The 16,407-nt window shown below is 43.0% G+C and overlaps 1 protein-coding gene across 3 annotated transcripts in view; it reads left to right on the top strand.

Annotated features, from left to right (window-relative positions):
- The window catches only part of FASLG (Fas ligand), a 48,527-nt gene extending 34,924 nt beyond the window's left edge, over positions 1–13,603 (top strand). For all 3 annotated transcript variants that reach the window (XM_086342627.1, XM_086342629.1, XM_086342628.1), the window contains 4 exons: positions 3,230–3,988; positions 4,566–4,611; positions 8,923–8,979; positions 10,230–13,603. In XM_086342627.1, the coding sequence (XP_086198753.1) occupies positions 3,653–3,988; positions 4,566–4,611; positions 8,923–8,979; positions 10,230–10,624 (834 nt within the window). In that variant the 5' untranslated portion in view covers positions 3,230–3,652 and the 3' untranslated portion in view covers positions 10,625–13,603. The remainder of the gene's footprint in view (positions 1–3,229; positions 3,989–4,565; positions 4,612–8,922; positions 8,980–10,229) is intronic.
- The last annotated feature ends 2,804 nt before the right edge of the window (positions 13,604–16,407 follow it).

The raw sequence follows: 16,407 nt of genomic DNA, 5'->3' as shown, positions 1-16,407 counted from the left end.
CACGACAGTTCAAAAGTTATGAAAACCATAGTTACATTTTTAAGTGCAAATTGATGATGGTTATCAGTTTGCAACCTGGGATTGTAAATGGGAGCCCTTGAAACTGCAATTTGGAGTCTCATCCATGGGATGGACGCACTACCCAGGACCCTGCCGGAGCCAGCCGGCAAAGTCGATTGGGTCCCGAGAACGTGCACGGCGGGGCTAAGAAAGAAACTAAAGCAAGAGACTACAAAGATGGGGTCGAGAGGTTCAGACACGTCACCACGAAGGGACGCAGTCTGACACCAACTTTATTCAACATCTCATATTTATACAGAAAAGCGTGAGAAAGACAAGACAGTTGACATTTTTTCTTGGTTGGCCTATACATCTTACAAACAGTCACAAGAAATCTTGAGAGCATGGGAATGGCTCCCTGTTATTTCTTACACCAGATAACATTTCTCTGTGCGTGAGAAGTTTGCACAGAACTCCAGGTGCCTGCAGTAAATAAGCGCCTAATCTCTGGGGTGGCGGGACAGAGAGCTATGTTTGCAAGCAAACCCTCAAGGACTGAGGCAGCTCCCAGAGCTGTGTCCTTCAGACAAAGGACCCCGTTCTCACGGGCAGCTCCCCGCAGGACCCTTTCCCAAATGGGACTCCAGATTGCTGTTAATGAGGGACTTCCCAGCACTGTTCAAGTCTGGATATAGGTCAGCCCAGTTTGGTGATTATATGCTGTTATTTTTCTCTATTGTTTCTATTTCTCTCCTTTTAATTATTATATATTGAAATTAAGTCAAATGATCTCTTTCGTTGTTTTCTTGTTGTTGTTCAGTCGGGTCTTCCTTTTTGTGACCCCATGGACTGCAACATGCCAGGCTCCTCTGTCCTCCGCTCTCTCCTGGAGTTTGCTCAAATTCATGTCCACTGAGTCAGTGATGCTGTCTAACCATCTCATCCTCTACCGTCCTCTTCTCCTTTTGCCTTCCATCTTTCCCAGCATCCAGGTCTTTTCTAATCAGCCAACTCTTCACACCAGGTGGCCAAAGTATTAGAGCTTCAGCATCAGTCCTTCCAATGAATATTCAGGGTTGATTCCTTTAGGGTTGATTGGTTTGATCTCCTTGCAATCCAAGGGACTCTCAAGAGTCTTCTCCAATATCACAATTTGAAAGTATTAATTCTTCAACTCAGAGACCCAACTCTCACATCTGTACATGACTACTAGAAAAACCATATCTTTGACTATATGGACCTTTGTTGGCAAAATAATATCTTTGCTTTCTAATATGCTAAGTTTGTCATTGATTTCCTTCAAAGGAGCAAGGGTTTTTTAATTTTATGGCTGCAATCACTGTCTGCAGTGATTTTGGAGCCCAAGAAAATAAAATCTGTCACTGTTTCCACTTTTTCCCTTTCTATTTGTCATGAAGTGATGGGACTGGATGCCATGGTCTTAGTTTTTGAATGTTGAGTTTTAAGCCAGCTTTTTCACTCTCCTCTTTCACCCTCACCAAGAGGCTCTTTAGTTCCTCTTCACTTTCTTCCATTAGAGTGGTGTCATCTGCATATCTGAGGTTTTTGATATTTCTCCTGGCAATCTTGATTCCACCTTATGATTCCTCCAGCCTGGCATTTTGCACGATGTATTCTGCATATAAGGTGACAATATACAGCCTTGTCATACTCCTTTCCTAATTTTGAATCAGTCAGTTGTTCCATGTCTGGTTCTAACTATTACTTCTTGACCTGCATACAGGTTTCTCAGGAGGCAGGTAAGGTGGTCTGGTACTCCCATCTCTTTAAGAATTTTCCAATTTGTTGAAATTCACACAGTCAAAAGCTTTAGGGTAGTCAATGAAGCAGAAATAGATGTTTTTCTGAAACTCCCTTGCTTTCTCCATGATCCAACAAATGTTGACAACCATAACAGAGGTAGCAAACAGAGATGCCTAAAGGGCCCAGGAAGGCCATTTCTCACAGTGAGGTTCATGGGAAACACAGTGGAGGGTGTGCAAGCCAGGCAGCCTGGCACACCCATGTCCTGTCCTTGAGAGCTGCAGCAGTGGCCCAAGTCCAGCTGACTGGGTTTGCAGACAGGGCCTCCAGACTGCCCAATATTCTAGTGTTTCAAACCCCAATATGACTATAACATATATGGACTATCCCAATTTTTCTAAATGGTCTACACAACAAAAATTTATTTTCTCAGTTCTAGATGATAGAAGTCCACGATCAAAGTGTTGGTAGGGCTGGTTTCTCCTAAGTCCTCTTTTCTTGGTTTACAGATAACCACCTTCTTGCTGTGTTTACAGATAACCACCTCACTTGGCCTTTTGTCTGTACACATGCATCCCTTCTACCGCTTCTTCTTTTTTCAAGAAGTATTTATTTATTTATTTTTGGCTCTGCTGGGTCCTTGTAAGTGCATGGGCTTTCTCTAGTTGTAGACAAGCATGGGCTTCTCGTTGCCGCGACTTCTCTCATTGAAGAGCATGGGCTCTAGGGCACGTGGGTTCAGTAGATGCAGCTCTAGGGCTTAGTTGCCCCATGGCATGTGGGATCTTCCTAGAGCAAGAATGGAATATGTGTCCCCTGTATTGCAAGGCAGATTCCCAACCACTGGGCCACAAAGGGAGCCCTCTACCTCTTCTTGTAAGGACATTAATCATGTTGGGTTAGGGTCCCACTCAGACTACCTCATTTAACCTTAATTACACCTTAAAGGCATTATCTCCAAGTACAGTTACATTGGGGATTGGGATTCGGTGCTTACACTTTGGAAGAACACTATTCAGTGATAACAGCAGTCCACTGTGAGTCTCAACAGTAATCTTTTGCCCCAGGCATCTGTGGTTGGTTTATCTTGTGATACTTAAAGTATCGCAATGGCTATTGCTTTTCTGGTCTGAGTTCTAGGTTCAGCAAAACAGAGATGAATGTCTGCAGTATGGACTATCCTGTTTTTTGAGGAGGACAGTAAATAGAAATAAACAACATTATAAGGCACAAGCAAAGCAAGTCTGAGGACTCTGTGAGGCATATGGGCCACTGGTTTGCAGTCTCTGATCTGTTATAGAGTAGGTGGGCATGTTGTAACCTGTAAACTCTGGTGCTTTGCTGTGTCAGCGTAAACAGTATTTGGGTGTGGGGGAGGGATGGCAGCAGGGGTTGATTCCCTCCTGCCAAAGGTAAGACACAGAAGTGACTCCTCTGGCCATGACTCGGTGCTTTCGCCCCACAGGCCACTCTCCTTGTAGCTGAACAACGGCTGGAGCCCGCAGAGCTGCTCTGACGCTACCCCCTCTCTCAGGGCCTGAGGACAACGAGCCCACCCTCCCAGCCTTTGAGGGAGCAGGGCAGCAGCGATTGGGGTTTTGAAAGCTTTCATCATAAAGTTGTGGGCGGAAACTTCCCGGGGGGGTTTGCTCTGAGTTTCTTGAGGCTTCTCAGGGTCAGATGCAGAGTGAGTGGGTGTCTCTTTGAGAAGCCGAAAGAGAACGAAAGAGAGGTGTTTCCCTCAGTTCTGGAAACTCTATAAAGAGAGAACCGGCTTCCTTCTCTTGAGCAGTCAGAAACAGGAGTCTGGCCTTTGACACCTGGGCCTCCACACGACTGAAGAAGAGGAAAACCCTGGGCTGGGGGCTGGCCTGAGGCACTGGATGCCATGCAGCAGCCCTTGAATTACCCATACCCCCCAATCTTCTGGGTGGACAGCAGTGCCAGCTCCCCCTGGGCCCCTCCAGGATCAGTCTTCCCCTGTCCGTCCTCAGTGCCAGGAAGGCCGGGGCAAAGGAGGCCACCACCACCGCCACCCCCAACACTACCGCCACCGCCACCCCTGCCTCCACTACCGCCACCACCTCTGAAGAAGAGGAGGGACCACAACACAGGCCTGTGTCTCCTTGTGATGTTTTTCATGGTTCTGGTGGCCCTGGTTGGATTGGGGCTGGGGATATTTCAGCTCTTCCATCTACAGAAGGAGTTGGCTGAACTCAGAGAGGTAAGCTGCCTGGGGGATTGCCACACCCTGAAGGTGCAGGGGTGGGGGATGGGGTGAAACTGCCCTGCTGAAGTGGGGGAGGAGGGCAACAGGAATCCACATGGACCACACTTGGCTTGCAGCGTACTTCTCAATCCTTTCTTCCTGTCTTAGAAATGAATCACACTAGCCATCCTATTCTACCTGCAGAGAAATGGGGGCTCATATGGGTGGAAGGAATATTTTCTATCTTGGGAGGGATCAGGATCAAATTAGGACTGGCAGTTGGCTGATCATCTGAGAAAGGAAGACCTTTACTACCTACCTCATACTTGATTCAACAAAGAAAAGGAACTTGGCATCTGAGAAGTGAATTTGTTCAAATGCACAAACTAAATTTCCCTGGAAGTGCTTAAAAGTATTAGAACTATTTCAAATCGCAAAACTGAGGCATGGACAGGCACAATTGCTTGGCCAGAGTCTGAGTTAGGAGAGGTTCTGCGTGCTTAGATTTCCTTTCCAGTGCTTAGTTTATTTGACAGTTCTTCCTTTGCTTAAAGAGCTTCATAGTTATTATATATCTTTTCTCTTTTGCCAGTCCACCAGCCAAAGGCATACAGCATCATCTTTGGAGAAGCAAATAGGTGAGTTTTTTTATGCTTGCACACTGAGTTTCTAAAAACAGTCCTCAGCACCGAACCATGTTGGAGGAGTACCTTGAATTCCATCTTATTCTTGGGCACATATAGACTATGGAAGAGAAATCCTAACCAATTCCAAAATCTCATGTCATTTTGGTTCTTGAAACTGCCCTAAAATATGAAGTGAGTTTAACTGTTCAAAATTAGTTTAGTTAAGTATCACAAAAAAATTCAAAACTAATTTCTGCTTGAATTTGGAAAGAGAAACACACGTGTACAACCCTGGACCTTTGCCCCCACAAGGAGCTGGCTCCAGGCCTGCCCCCTTCCTCAGGCCTCCTGATTCCCATGCACAGGGCAGTGGCTATAGCTCCTCAGGAGAGAAGGGGAGGTGCAGGCAGACACAGCTGTTGCTGGGAAAGATCCTTGCTCTCCTATTTAAACTCTATAAGAGATTACTTAAGAGTCAGATCTGATTTAAATTTTAATAGGTTATATTTAAGCTTTTAAAGAGTGGGCAAGCAGTCATCCACATTAGGGTGGTTCTCTTGCAGCCGCTGGAAAGCTTGGAGGAAAACGTTAGGCATTTTTCAGAGGGTAGTCCCACTTCACTCGGAGACAATCACGCACTATTTTTGATAATAAAGGGAAATCCTCTGTGTGAGATCCAGGACAGGAAGATCACAATGTTGAACGTTGGCCTCTTAAAGTTTCAGGACATAGTTTGGGAAACTGTGGATTTAGAATACTCATTAAACTAAGATGGAAAGGAGCTTAGAGAACATCCAGTCCAGTCATCTCACCTTTCAGAAGAGAAACAAAACACCAGACAGATTAGTAATGTGCCCAAGACCTCTGGGCACAGAGGCTGGAATGGGGCTGAGAAGGAACTCAGGCTCCTGATGCCTTGTCACCTCCAGCTCTTACCAGTACATGTTCTGGCCCTGTGACACAGGGAAACTCCTACTCCTATCTGTCTCTGATGGTCATGGAATGAGAAATAAAGATGACAGGCAAGATGCCTCTGCAAAGAGAAGACAGCATTGGTCATCTAGTCAGGGAAGCCTGCTCCAAATTCTCAGGCTGTGCCTGAGAAACCCAAGACACCCTATTGCCCTGGAAGGTAGGCTCTTGTAGGAGCTATTGGTAAGGTCCTCTGGTTTCTAATTCTGGGTATGAACCTGTAAAGAGAAATTCCAGATGTACCCAAGCAGAGTACAAATGTTCGTTAGAAGAATAAAGCTTCTGGAGGATTTCTAATATAAAATAGCTTTGAAGATCAGTGAAATGTGGCCGGTAAAAGGGGTACCAAATTACTCATCTTTCAACACTCTCTAGAGTCCTTTTAGTGATTAAAAATCAAGTTAGCAGATGAGTCAGATCAACCTGTCCCAATAACAAGTATTAAGTATCTTCCTTAGGCCAAACCAGATGGGCCAGAAATTGGTGTGTTATCACATAGAAATCAAATTAGCAACTCTACTAATGAGATAAGAGATGCAAATTTTAAAAAGGGGGATACCTAGGTTGACCCATCTAATTAGTGAAGTTTAAAAAAATAAAGCCCAATTGGCAAAAAATGTGAGTGAAAAGGGTCTGCTTAGTGACAGTCAGTGGGCATGTAAATTGCTGCTGCTGCTGCTCCTAAGTCACTTCAGTCGTGTCAGACTCTGTGCGACCCCATAGGCAGCAGCCCACCAGGCTCCCCCGTCCCTGGGATTCTCCAGGCAAGAACACTGGAGTGGGTTGCCATTTCCTTCTCCAATGCATGAACGTGAGAAGTGAAAGTGAGGTCGCTCAGTCGTGTCCGACTCTTATCGACCCCATGGACTGCAGCCTACCAGGCTCCTCCGTCCATGGGATTTTCCAGGCAAGAGTACTGGAGTGGGGTGCCATTGCCTTCTCCACTATACCTTCTCTAAAGAGCAGTTGGGAAAAATATATCAAAGGATTAATACTGTTAATTTACCTTGTAATCTCATCACTAAAGCTATCTAAAGAAAATAAAATGTGTCTGAAAATTTATAATAAGGATGTTCACCACTTTCTTAGAAGACTATTTCTAATAAACCATTTAGGAGACAGTTAAATGCCACTCAATAGGAAATTAGTTAAACACATCACAGTGTATTCACACAAGAGCATAACATGCAGCAACTAAAGCTGTATACTAGAAGGACATTCAATATCATAGAGATTGTCCATGTTGTTAGATAAAAAGACAAGTTATAAAACAGTGTATTTCATTTAATATTCACTCTTTAAATACATATACATATTTTCATATTCTTAGTAAGCATCTAGAAGGACTTATACTCCAACAGGTTAACTGGGAGGTACTTACTACTGTAGATTATTTAAACTTTCTTATTTGGTTCACTGTCATTTTTCCACAGTTAACTCACCGAATCTTTTATTCTTTCACAAATGTTCTTGGAGTGCTTCCTGCATGCCAGGCTGGGTGTGGGTTAGTGGGTGATAGGAGAACAAGAAAGACAAGGGGCCTGCTCTCATGGAGCTCTTAGCATGCTAGAGAAGATAAACAAAAGCAAGCAAACAGACAACAGACTTTCAAGCTGTGCTAAATGCAACCTAAGATAGAATGGTCTGGAAACTCCCCTCTAAGGAGGTGTTGTTAATGTGGGTGTGTGTATGTGTGGCGGAGGGTCCGGGGGTGTGGGAGGCTGGGAAAAGCAGTCCAGCTCTGAGAATGTCATGTGCAAAGACCCTGGAGCAGGAAACAGTCATCCTCAAAAGTGTAGGGTATATTTCTACTTTATTTATTCCAGCATTTATCCAGCAGATATTTTTATTGAGTACCTTCTATGAGACCAACACTTGAGGGATATAAAGATAGACAGCATGTGGTTCTCTGTTCCATTTCCTGTCAGTTTATGGCTGAATGCTAGATAGCTGCACAGATGGTTTGTGGTATAGGAATGTAGAAGAGACTCAGTTTTGCCTTTCCTGTTCGCTAACACCTCACTCATGATGTGTGGTCTTGGGCAGCTACAGAGGGAATGACTGCTCACATCATAGTCTCAGTTGATGGGAGCATGCGCACATCATATGGAGTTTTACAGGCTAACCGTGAGGAGCCTGCTGTGGATGAGCACTCTTCTATGCAACTTTCTTCAAAGTCTAAGTTAGCTGAACTCATTAGCCAAATGGTAGTGCTATTGCACTGAAAGATCTCAAGTCAGAGAAATAGTATCTATTTTGAGAACTGTTGTCTATTTTCAATCTTTCAGTTTAATTTAATGCACATGTACTGATTGCATGCCCTGGGTTAGAAACTGAGCTAATTACTCTGGTAGATTAAACATATAGTAAGGAATTTGCTATTTATTTGGAGGAGTAAGACCAGTCATCCAGTTACCATTGAAAAAAAGGTGAGTCAGAACGGACAAAATAGGGTGAAGCCAGAGTGCTTCCAGGTTTCAGTGGAGGGAAAAATCATATTTGATTAGAAAGGCTTGGGAAGGTTTTCCAGGAAAAGAGATATTTTAGATGGTGTTTGTAGTGTCAATAGGAATTTGACACAGAGATCAGTTTGGGAGGGCATTCCAGGCAGGAAGAGTAGCACGGACAAAAGCACAGAGGCAGGGAGGCTGGGTGTGCTCAGAACTGCTGTGTGGCAGTGTCCAGTGTAGGTGAGTGAGCCAGAGGAGGCTGGACAGACGGGCAGAGAGCATGTGGTGGGGAACACCTGTGTGCAATTACATGTTTAATGAGGAGTCATTCGCGGTGTTTGAGACCTTAGAGGAATTAATCTGGGGCCAACTGTAGAATGCCGCTGGGGAAGACCTGGTGGCCTGGACATCAGCAGTCTTCTTCAACCTTTGTCCTGTAGTCCTGAGGGCAGCAGAGCCAGAGACGCAAGAGCCCGGGATTTGGACTCAGGAGACCTGAGTGTTGGTCCCACTCTGACACTGAGTTAGCGGGTCTTCTTGGACAAGTCACCCAACTTCCAAGCTCATTTTGGCATCTGTAAGGATTGCCGCCTCAAAGGATTGTTGGGAGTTATAAATGCAGTAACTTATATGGAGGGCTTTATAAACTGACCTTTATATTGTTGTGTAATTTATAATTTATGCATGTCTATCTTAATTTGACTCCTTTTTACCTCTCTGTTTCTGAAATATAGGCTGCTGTAAGTCCTGCAGTTTGGACTTGAATGATTAGTGGATGTTAGACTGTTGCCATTTATGCTTATAAAAATATCTTTTATTTAAATGCCCTGTTTAGAGTCCCACAAAAAAGAATAGTAGTTATGTCACTTTTACATGTATCTTTCATCTCTCTATAATACAGGTCACCCCAGTCCACCCTCTGAGAAAAAGGAACTGAAAAAAGCAGCTCATTTAACAGGTCTGTATCTGGAGGGCCATCTTGGGAAAGCCTTTGGCAAAAAGCAGAGTAGCTGGTTGGTTTCCGTGACTGTGCTCTGAGGGAGCTGATACTTTCCAGTGACAGTATTTGAAACCCAAGAGTAGTCACATCTTTCTAGTTACGTCAACACCACACACATGCACACACACACACACACACACACAAAGGGCGGCTCTGGGCAAGGCCCTGCTCTAAACAGGAGAAATGGAGCTGCTTATGACATGATCCCTGCTCATAAGGAGCTCACTCTCTTCACTCGCTCCAAGGACCCTTGGGGAATTTGGGACACAGGTCCAAGAGGTGAGAGCTGGGGAGATGGTGAACAGTGAATTATTTCAATATGTGTTTCCCTGGTTTTCTGGGAGAGCTTTACTCTGTCCATGCAGAAATAGGAGAAGGGAGGCTGGGTCCTGGCACACGTGGTCGTGCCGTGGAGTGACATGATTTGATAGCAAGACAGTAGGGGCACTGTCAGTGTGAAGTCCACCAATATCTGCAAAGTGGATGCGTATCACAGAAACTGGCATGCTGCTGTCCCTGAAACTATGTCAGCAGAGGCTGTAAAATGATCCAGTTTAGATCAACAGATATTTCTTGAGCACATGCTTTGTGCCAAACCTGGGGCATGTGGAGTTGAATCACACATGGCACCTGCCTTCAAGGAGCTTACAATCTAATAGGGAAAGACATGAAAGGTATGAAAGCAATATTTTCAGCATTCTCTGCTTGAAGTAGGTATGTACACCATGCTGTGCAGATACAAAGGAAAGGGGATTTTTGCCCATACTGAAGAATCTTTCGTGTAGGTGAAGAGTTGGACTAGATGATTCCTAAGGTCCTTTCCAACTTTAGAACTTCAGAGTTCCTTGGATTTGACTTCTCCTCTCATGAAGAGACTCAAACTCTAGCAATTTGGATGCTAGTTCTGAACCTCTGTTCATAGAATCTCTGTTCCAGAGAGCTAAAATCATCCTGGTCTTTTCTCACTGCAGTTGGTTAGAAACATATGTTATTGTCCCAGTTGTGTGGATGATAAAATCGAGGGAGTCAATTTGATAAACGTGCTGAAGAAGTTCAGTAACAGGTCAGGTCTGACCCATCACCCAGTTCTCTGTCACTTAGGGAAAAAGCATTTGCTCAAGGAATGGTCCACAGTTTTGCCTTGAAAGCTTGATCTGTGGGATACATGAGCATTCCTGGCTGAAAGCTCCTCTCTGGTTTGATTTCAGGCAAGCTCAACTCAAGATCCATGCCTTTGGAATGGGAAGACACCTATGGAATTGCCCTGGTCTCTGGGGTGAAGTACAAGAAGGGCAGCCTTGTGATCAATGAAACTGGGCTATATTTTGTGTATTCCAAAGTGTACTTCCGGGGTCAGTCCTGCAACAACCAGCCCCTGAGCCACAAGGTCTACTCCAGGAACTTTAGGTACCCCCAGGACATGGTGCTGATGGAGGGGAAGATGATGAACTACTGCACTTCTGGCAAGATGTGGGCCCGCAGCAGCTACCTGGGGGCTGTATTCAATCTAACCAGTGCTGACCATTTATATGTCAATGTATCTGAACTCTCTCTGGTCAGTTTTGAGGAATCTAAGACATTTTTTGGCTTATATAAACTCTAAGAAAAGCACTCTGGGATTCTCTCCATTATGATTCCTTATTACAGGCCCTGAGAATATTGTCTTGAATGAGAGTTTTCTGAAGTCCACTTGAGGTCATGAGTGAAGACATGAACCAGGAGGATCTTGAGACCACAGAGTCCAGCAGGTCTACAGTTCCTTATCTCACCTAAGGTCCACAAACCAGACAGGAGGAGGACTGTGAGCAATGAACATGAAACTCTGGGCTGCCATGTGGAGGTGCAAAGGCAGGGAAAAGTGACTACCAGTTGCTTGTGTCAGCAACTACACTCATCTTAAGTGGCCTAGTGCATTCGGACACATTGAAAATGGCACCTTTGAACTCACCTCTTGGGGTGGGTCTACTGTCTACCTCAGGGGAGGCTGTCTTTCATGTATATGGATATGACATGAATGTATAAGGGATGGGAAAAGAGGACCAGGCTTGCATGATAAGCTAAAGAGACTGAAAGGCCAGCATCCCACTGGCAGCATCTTTATTTCTAGATGTACAGTCTGAGCCATCAGGTCATGTTAACAGAGAAGCAAAAGAAATCTTTTGGGAACTTAATGCACTCCCTATACAGCATGTATATTTCCAGTGCAATTGTAGGGGTGTGTGCGTGTGTGTGAGTGTGAGTATGTGACTAGAGGGTTACATAAGTAGAAAGAATGTGGAAATTGGGAAGGGCATGTTAGAATATGGGCTGCATTTGATGGTAGATTTTGAATGCTTTTTGGTAACCAACTCTAATAGTCCTCAAAGCTCTTTGATTGTCAGTTATTAATGCTGTTTTCCCATAATATAACCATATTTATATGTATTTTGTACATTTTAATGAAAAGAATACCCATAACAAAAACTATATTTTATAATATAGGTAGGCATTATAAGTGTTCTATTTGGAAATCACTAAGGTTTGTATCTTTTCCTTATTATTTCTTTTCTCCATGGCTTCCTCATTCATTATGAATTAAGCCCACTTAAAGAAGAATATACTAGTGTGAGAAGAGTTATGAGGCAGACTTTTGCATCTTTGCCAGGCTCTCCTCTCCTCACTATATTCTCTTTCCCTTCTTTCTCCTACTACCCAGTTTCCATTACCAATATTATTGCCAGTGTTAAGCTCACCTATTTCCCATAGATTTGATGACAGTTTGTCTTTTCGTGGTGGCAGAGACATGGCACAATGGAAAGGGCATAGACTTTGGGCCTAAAAACCTGAATTTGAATCTTCGTTCCTCTACTTAATAACTATGCAGGTCACTTGACCTTTTTTGGACAAAAGTGGGGTAATACGTACATAAAGTATCTGATGCATAGTGGAATGTCAAAAATAGTATCTGCCATTATTAATAAGGGGAGGTACATCATTCTCCAGAAGAAGCTACAAATCTGAGAGATCCATCCAAACACCTGTTTCTTGCCCTCTCACCTTGGTCAGTCACAATGACCTTTTCCTATGTTGTCCAAATGCTTATTACCATGACTTCTCCTTATATTTTGTCACTGTTAAAAATAACACTTCTGTTAAAATTTGACTTCAGCACCTTATTTTCACAACACAATCTCCTGTAATTCCAACTCAATTGGTCCAACATTTTCTCTCCTAAAATATATATTTTTCCATATTTGACATTCAATTAATAAATAATATCATTTTCTTGCTTATCTATCAGCTCCTTCTTTATCTTCACTCTTTTCCATGATCTGTCATTACAATTAGTACCTTTCAAAGACCCTGAACTCCAAAATACTCTGTTACAGTCACTATTTTCCTCTTGTAAAAATTTCATTTTCCTTATGCTGGCATCCTAGCAGCTGGATGTTGCTGGAGAAAAATAACTCCAACTGATTGATTAGTTTCATTTTATTTTTATCTATCATCTACTTAAATCAGCCAATCAATTATTTATCCATCAGTGAATTATTTCTGTCTTTTGATTTATTTGAATAGGTAATACATGCACATGGTACAAATTGTAAAAGGTGTACGAAGATATAGGATGAAAGTAAGTCCTCTTCTCGTCCTGTCCTGTGGCTCCACCTCTGCCCACAAGGAACATCACTGTCTCCTTCTGTAACTTTTGCGAGATGGTCTATACACAAATATGACATCACTTTATGTCAGGGTTTCCCAGCCTCGGTTCTGTTGACATTCTGGGCTCCTGATTCTTGTTGTGAGGGTTGTCCTGCCTGCACATTTAGTATGTTTAGCAGTATCCCTGCCTGCTACCCTCTAGATACCAGTAGCATTCCCCTCCCGCCCTGTGTGATAACCAAAAATATCACCGAATGAGGCCAAATGTCCCCAGGCTGGGGGTGAGGAGACAAAGTCCCTCCTGGTTGAGAACCACTGCTTTTTATTAGTGATCAGAGATTTCAAATCAGCATTCAAAGGCCCACCACTTTTTCTTCAGTTTCTTCATGAGCATTTTTTTTTTTTTCACTGTTTGAGACAATTACATCATGTCTTTTCCTCTTGTAAACCAACCACATCCCCTCCTCCCACCATGGAATCTCACTTCTACCACTGAAACACAAACCCACCTGCATCTGAATGATCTCTTTCTTCCATCCAATACGGAGGAGGAAGAGGACCATTTATTTGTGCACTAGACTCATTTCCTCTTCCCTGCTTTACCTGTTTAAAAATTTTCTTCTTTCTTCTTGATCTTCAAACTAGCTGTCTATGAAATAATGCCCACTAGCATGTAATACATATATACTCACGTATTTCCTTTCACTAAAAGACAAATCAAACCACAAAACAACCCAAACCTTTCTTTAACCTTCCTCTTCCATCAGTAATGGCTTCGTTTCTCATTTTCCTGGTAGAGACAAACATCTGAGAAGGTTCTTTCCACACACATGAGCTCCATTTTTTTTTAGCCAGGAATCTGGCTAGGTTATTTATTTGACCATTTAAAAAATCTGTTTTTTTTTTTTTTTCCCTGTTAGAATAAAAGTTCCAAAAGCAAGACCTTTTCTGTTGTGTTTGCCTTTGTATTTATTCCAGATTACCTAACTCAGTGCCAGCACATATTGCTGCTGCTGCTAAGTCACTTCAGTCGTGTCCAACTCTATGCGACCCCATAGATGGCAGCCCACCAGGCTCCCCCGTCCCTGGGATTCTCCAGGCAATAGTACTGGAGTGGGTTGCCATTTCCTTCTCCAATGCATGAAAGTGAAAAGTGAAAGTGAAGTCGCTCAGTTGTGTCCAACTCTTAGCGACCCCATGGACTGCAGCCCGCCAGGCTCCTCCATCCATGGAATTTTCCAGGCAAGAGTATTGGAGTGGGGTGCCATTGCCTTCTCCGCCAGCACATATTAGGTGCTCAATAAATATTTGTTGACTAAATAACTTTAATCATAAGGCAAAGGCCTTTCAGTGGATATGTTTTTCAGAGTAGTGAATCTATAGCTGTGTTGCCTCATGGATGTGTGTGCATGTTTATCCATCTTTGACTAGATTATCCAATGGTAGTTTGAGGCTACAGATGAAAAAAAATTGTGCATCTTAATTCATGGAATTAGAAAACAAGAAAGATCTAATTGGTCCTTGGAATTACCAGGAGCTTTGGGGAGAATGTTGAGGAAAATTTTTAGGTAATTAGAGCTGAAACTGTCATTTGGAAGATACTCAATACATATTTGTTTTCCCTGGTAGTTCAGACAATAAGGAATCTGCCTGCAGTGCAGGAGTCCTGGGTTCGATCCCTGGGTCTGGAAGATCCCCTGGAGAAGGGAATGGCAACCCACTCCAGTATTCTCGCCTAGGAAATTCCATGGACAGAGGAGCCTGGCAGACCATAGGGTCTCAAATGATCGGACATGACTGAGCCATTAACACTTTCACTTTTTTCAATATGTATTTGTTGAATAAATTAATGAACAAAACCAAAGGTCCAGGTTGGAGTACGTCACCTGATCGCCTTAAAACTCTTCTGTTGATTAATCTGCTTTATATGGTCAGGTTTCTGACCAGGTACCTCTTGGAGAAAGTCAGAGAGGTATTCACCCTTCTTTTGGCTGATTGTACTCCCAACCCTCACAATGAATTTTCCTCATCAGTTTATTCTTCATATGGCTCCATCCATTGAAGTAAACTGGTTCTGATGGTCATGGGAAGTTGGCTGGACCATTTTTAGGGGTCAGTGGGCCCTTCTAGATAATGGTATTAGAGCAAAGAGGAAAGAGGAATGGTGCTGGGCATCCAGAGGGGACCTGATGCCATTAGCTAGTTGTGGTACTACTGGCCCTTTTACGCATCTGAGTCTGCTCTGCTAGGACGCCTTTGGGATTTTCTGAAGACAAGTTTGTAACTTACTATGCTCTAAATATTCATTTCAGGGAAGAGGTACTAACGGTTTCTTTAGCTATTTTTCTGTAAGCAGGAATACAAGGGATGTCAAAACTCTAAAACTTTTGGAATGTGCTCAACAAAAATAGAGTCAGCCATCATTCCCTTATGAAATGCTAAACCCAAAGTAGAACACATATTGAAAAAAAAAAGGTCACCTCTGGTTCAGTAGTTTGAGGTTTTCTTTCTTTTGATTCAAAGAACTAAAAACGTAGAAAACCATATTTTTTTTCTTAGCCCCCCAGAGTGGTGACTTTGTATCCTCTGAAGTAGGTTTTGACTTACCACAGCTTTTCAGAAAAAAAAGCTTTACTGGGGCCATCACTGTGAGAATGACTAACTTGAAACAACAGATCATTGGAAGACGTTGAATTGGTTAAGAAGCTGCCTCCTCAAAGCCACACTGTAAGATTTCCTTAAAGAGGTTAAACCATAGACATTTCTTGGTCCTTATCTAAGAAAGAGTGCTGTTAAATTGTATGTTAAATTACATTTTTTCAAAGGAGTTTGGTTAAGTTCTGATGTTAGTAGAAACAATTTTTTACTTTCTCTTTGTGTGTATGTATTTGTGTGTTTCTTTTCCAGGGTTTTGAATCATCCAGAGGCAGAATGAGGTAATCCTAGGAAAGCTGAATTAAAGCCCATTCCTTAGGGCCTTCAGACTCAAAAATGGACATTATTCAGAAATAATATAACTACTGATAGTAGCCAGGAATCTTTGGGATTCATCTAGAAACCACCAGCCTTGGAAATATAGACAGCTAAGTGGGTATTTTGCTCCTTACGTTTCACCCAGAGGGTAGAAAAGCATCACCTCAATGACAACTTTCTTGCTGTCGCTAAAGTTTTCCCTTTGCTGGCAGACATTTCTTCACTGTTCTACCTGGTACCTCTTTAGAGAAAAGTGCACTGGGCCTGTCTCTTCTCTTTCTCGGAGACCCCTTCAATTCTATGGGGTTATCCTTTCTTCTCTTTCTCAGTAGAATGACATGAACCTCAATCACATTCTGTTGAAAGTTGTCTTCTGTTCTAAAAGTTGTCCTAAGTTTTCTGAAAATTTCAGGAAAGACCTCCATTCTTTGAGCAGTCCACATGACATTAACAGCAGGTTTCCTGGCTCTCACCTGGATTCTGGCAGTGCATGTTCTCTAAGGTACTCCTATCGTGGACCATCTGCGTTGCCCTCAAGGCACTCCTACCACAGGTTGCTGGGTGTACACAAATTTTATTGACAGTTTGGGGCTAATGGATAGAGATTACATTATACACACAGTGTAAGTTACACCTAAAATTGAGTGTTAGACATCACCAGCATCCCTCAAATTTGCTGCAGTTATTTCCTTAAATGTGTCACCCCAAATCCTAGTACTTGAAAGGAAGCATACGCTCATTCATTCAAAAACTGTTCAATGTCTCCCATCT

The sequence above is a fragment of the Bos grunniens genome, chromosome 16 (genome assembly GCF_055505025.1).
Source record: "Bos grunniens cultivar Pamir isolate PY7600 chromosome 16, Bosgru_T2T1.0, whole genome shotgun sequence".
Lineage (NCBI taxonomy): Eukaryota > Metazoa > Chordata > Mammalia > Artiodactyla > Bovidae > Bos > Bos grunniens.
The sequence above is the reverse complement of the archived record's forward strand: the minus strand, read 5'-3'. Positions and strand labels throughout refer to the sequence as shown.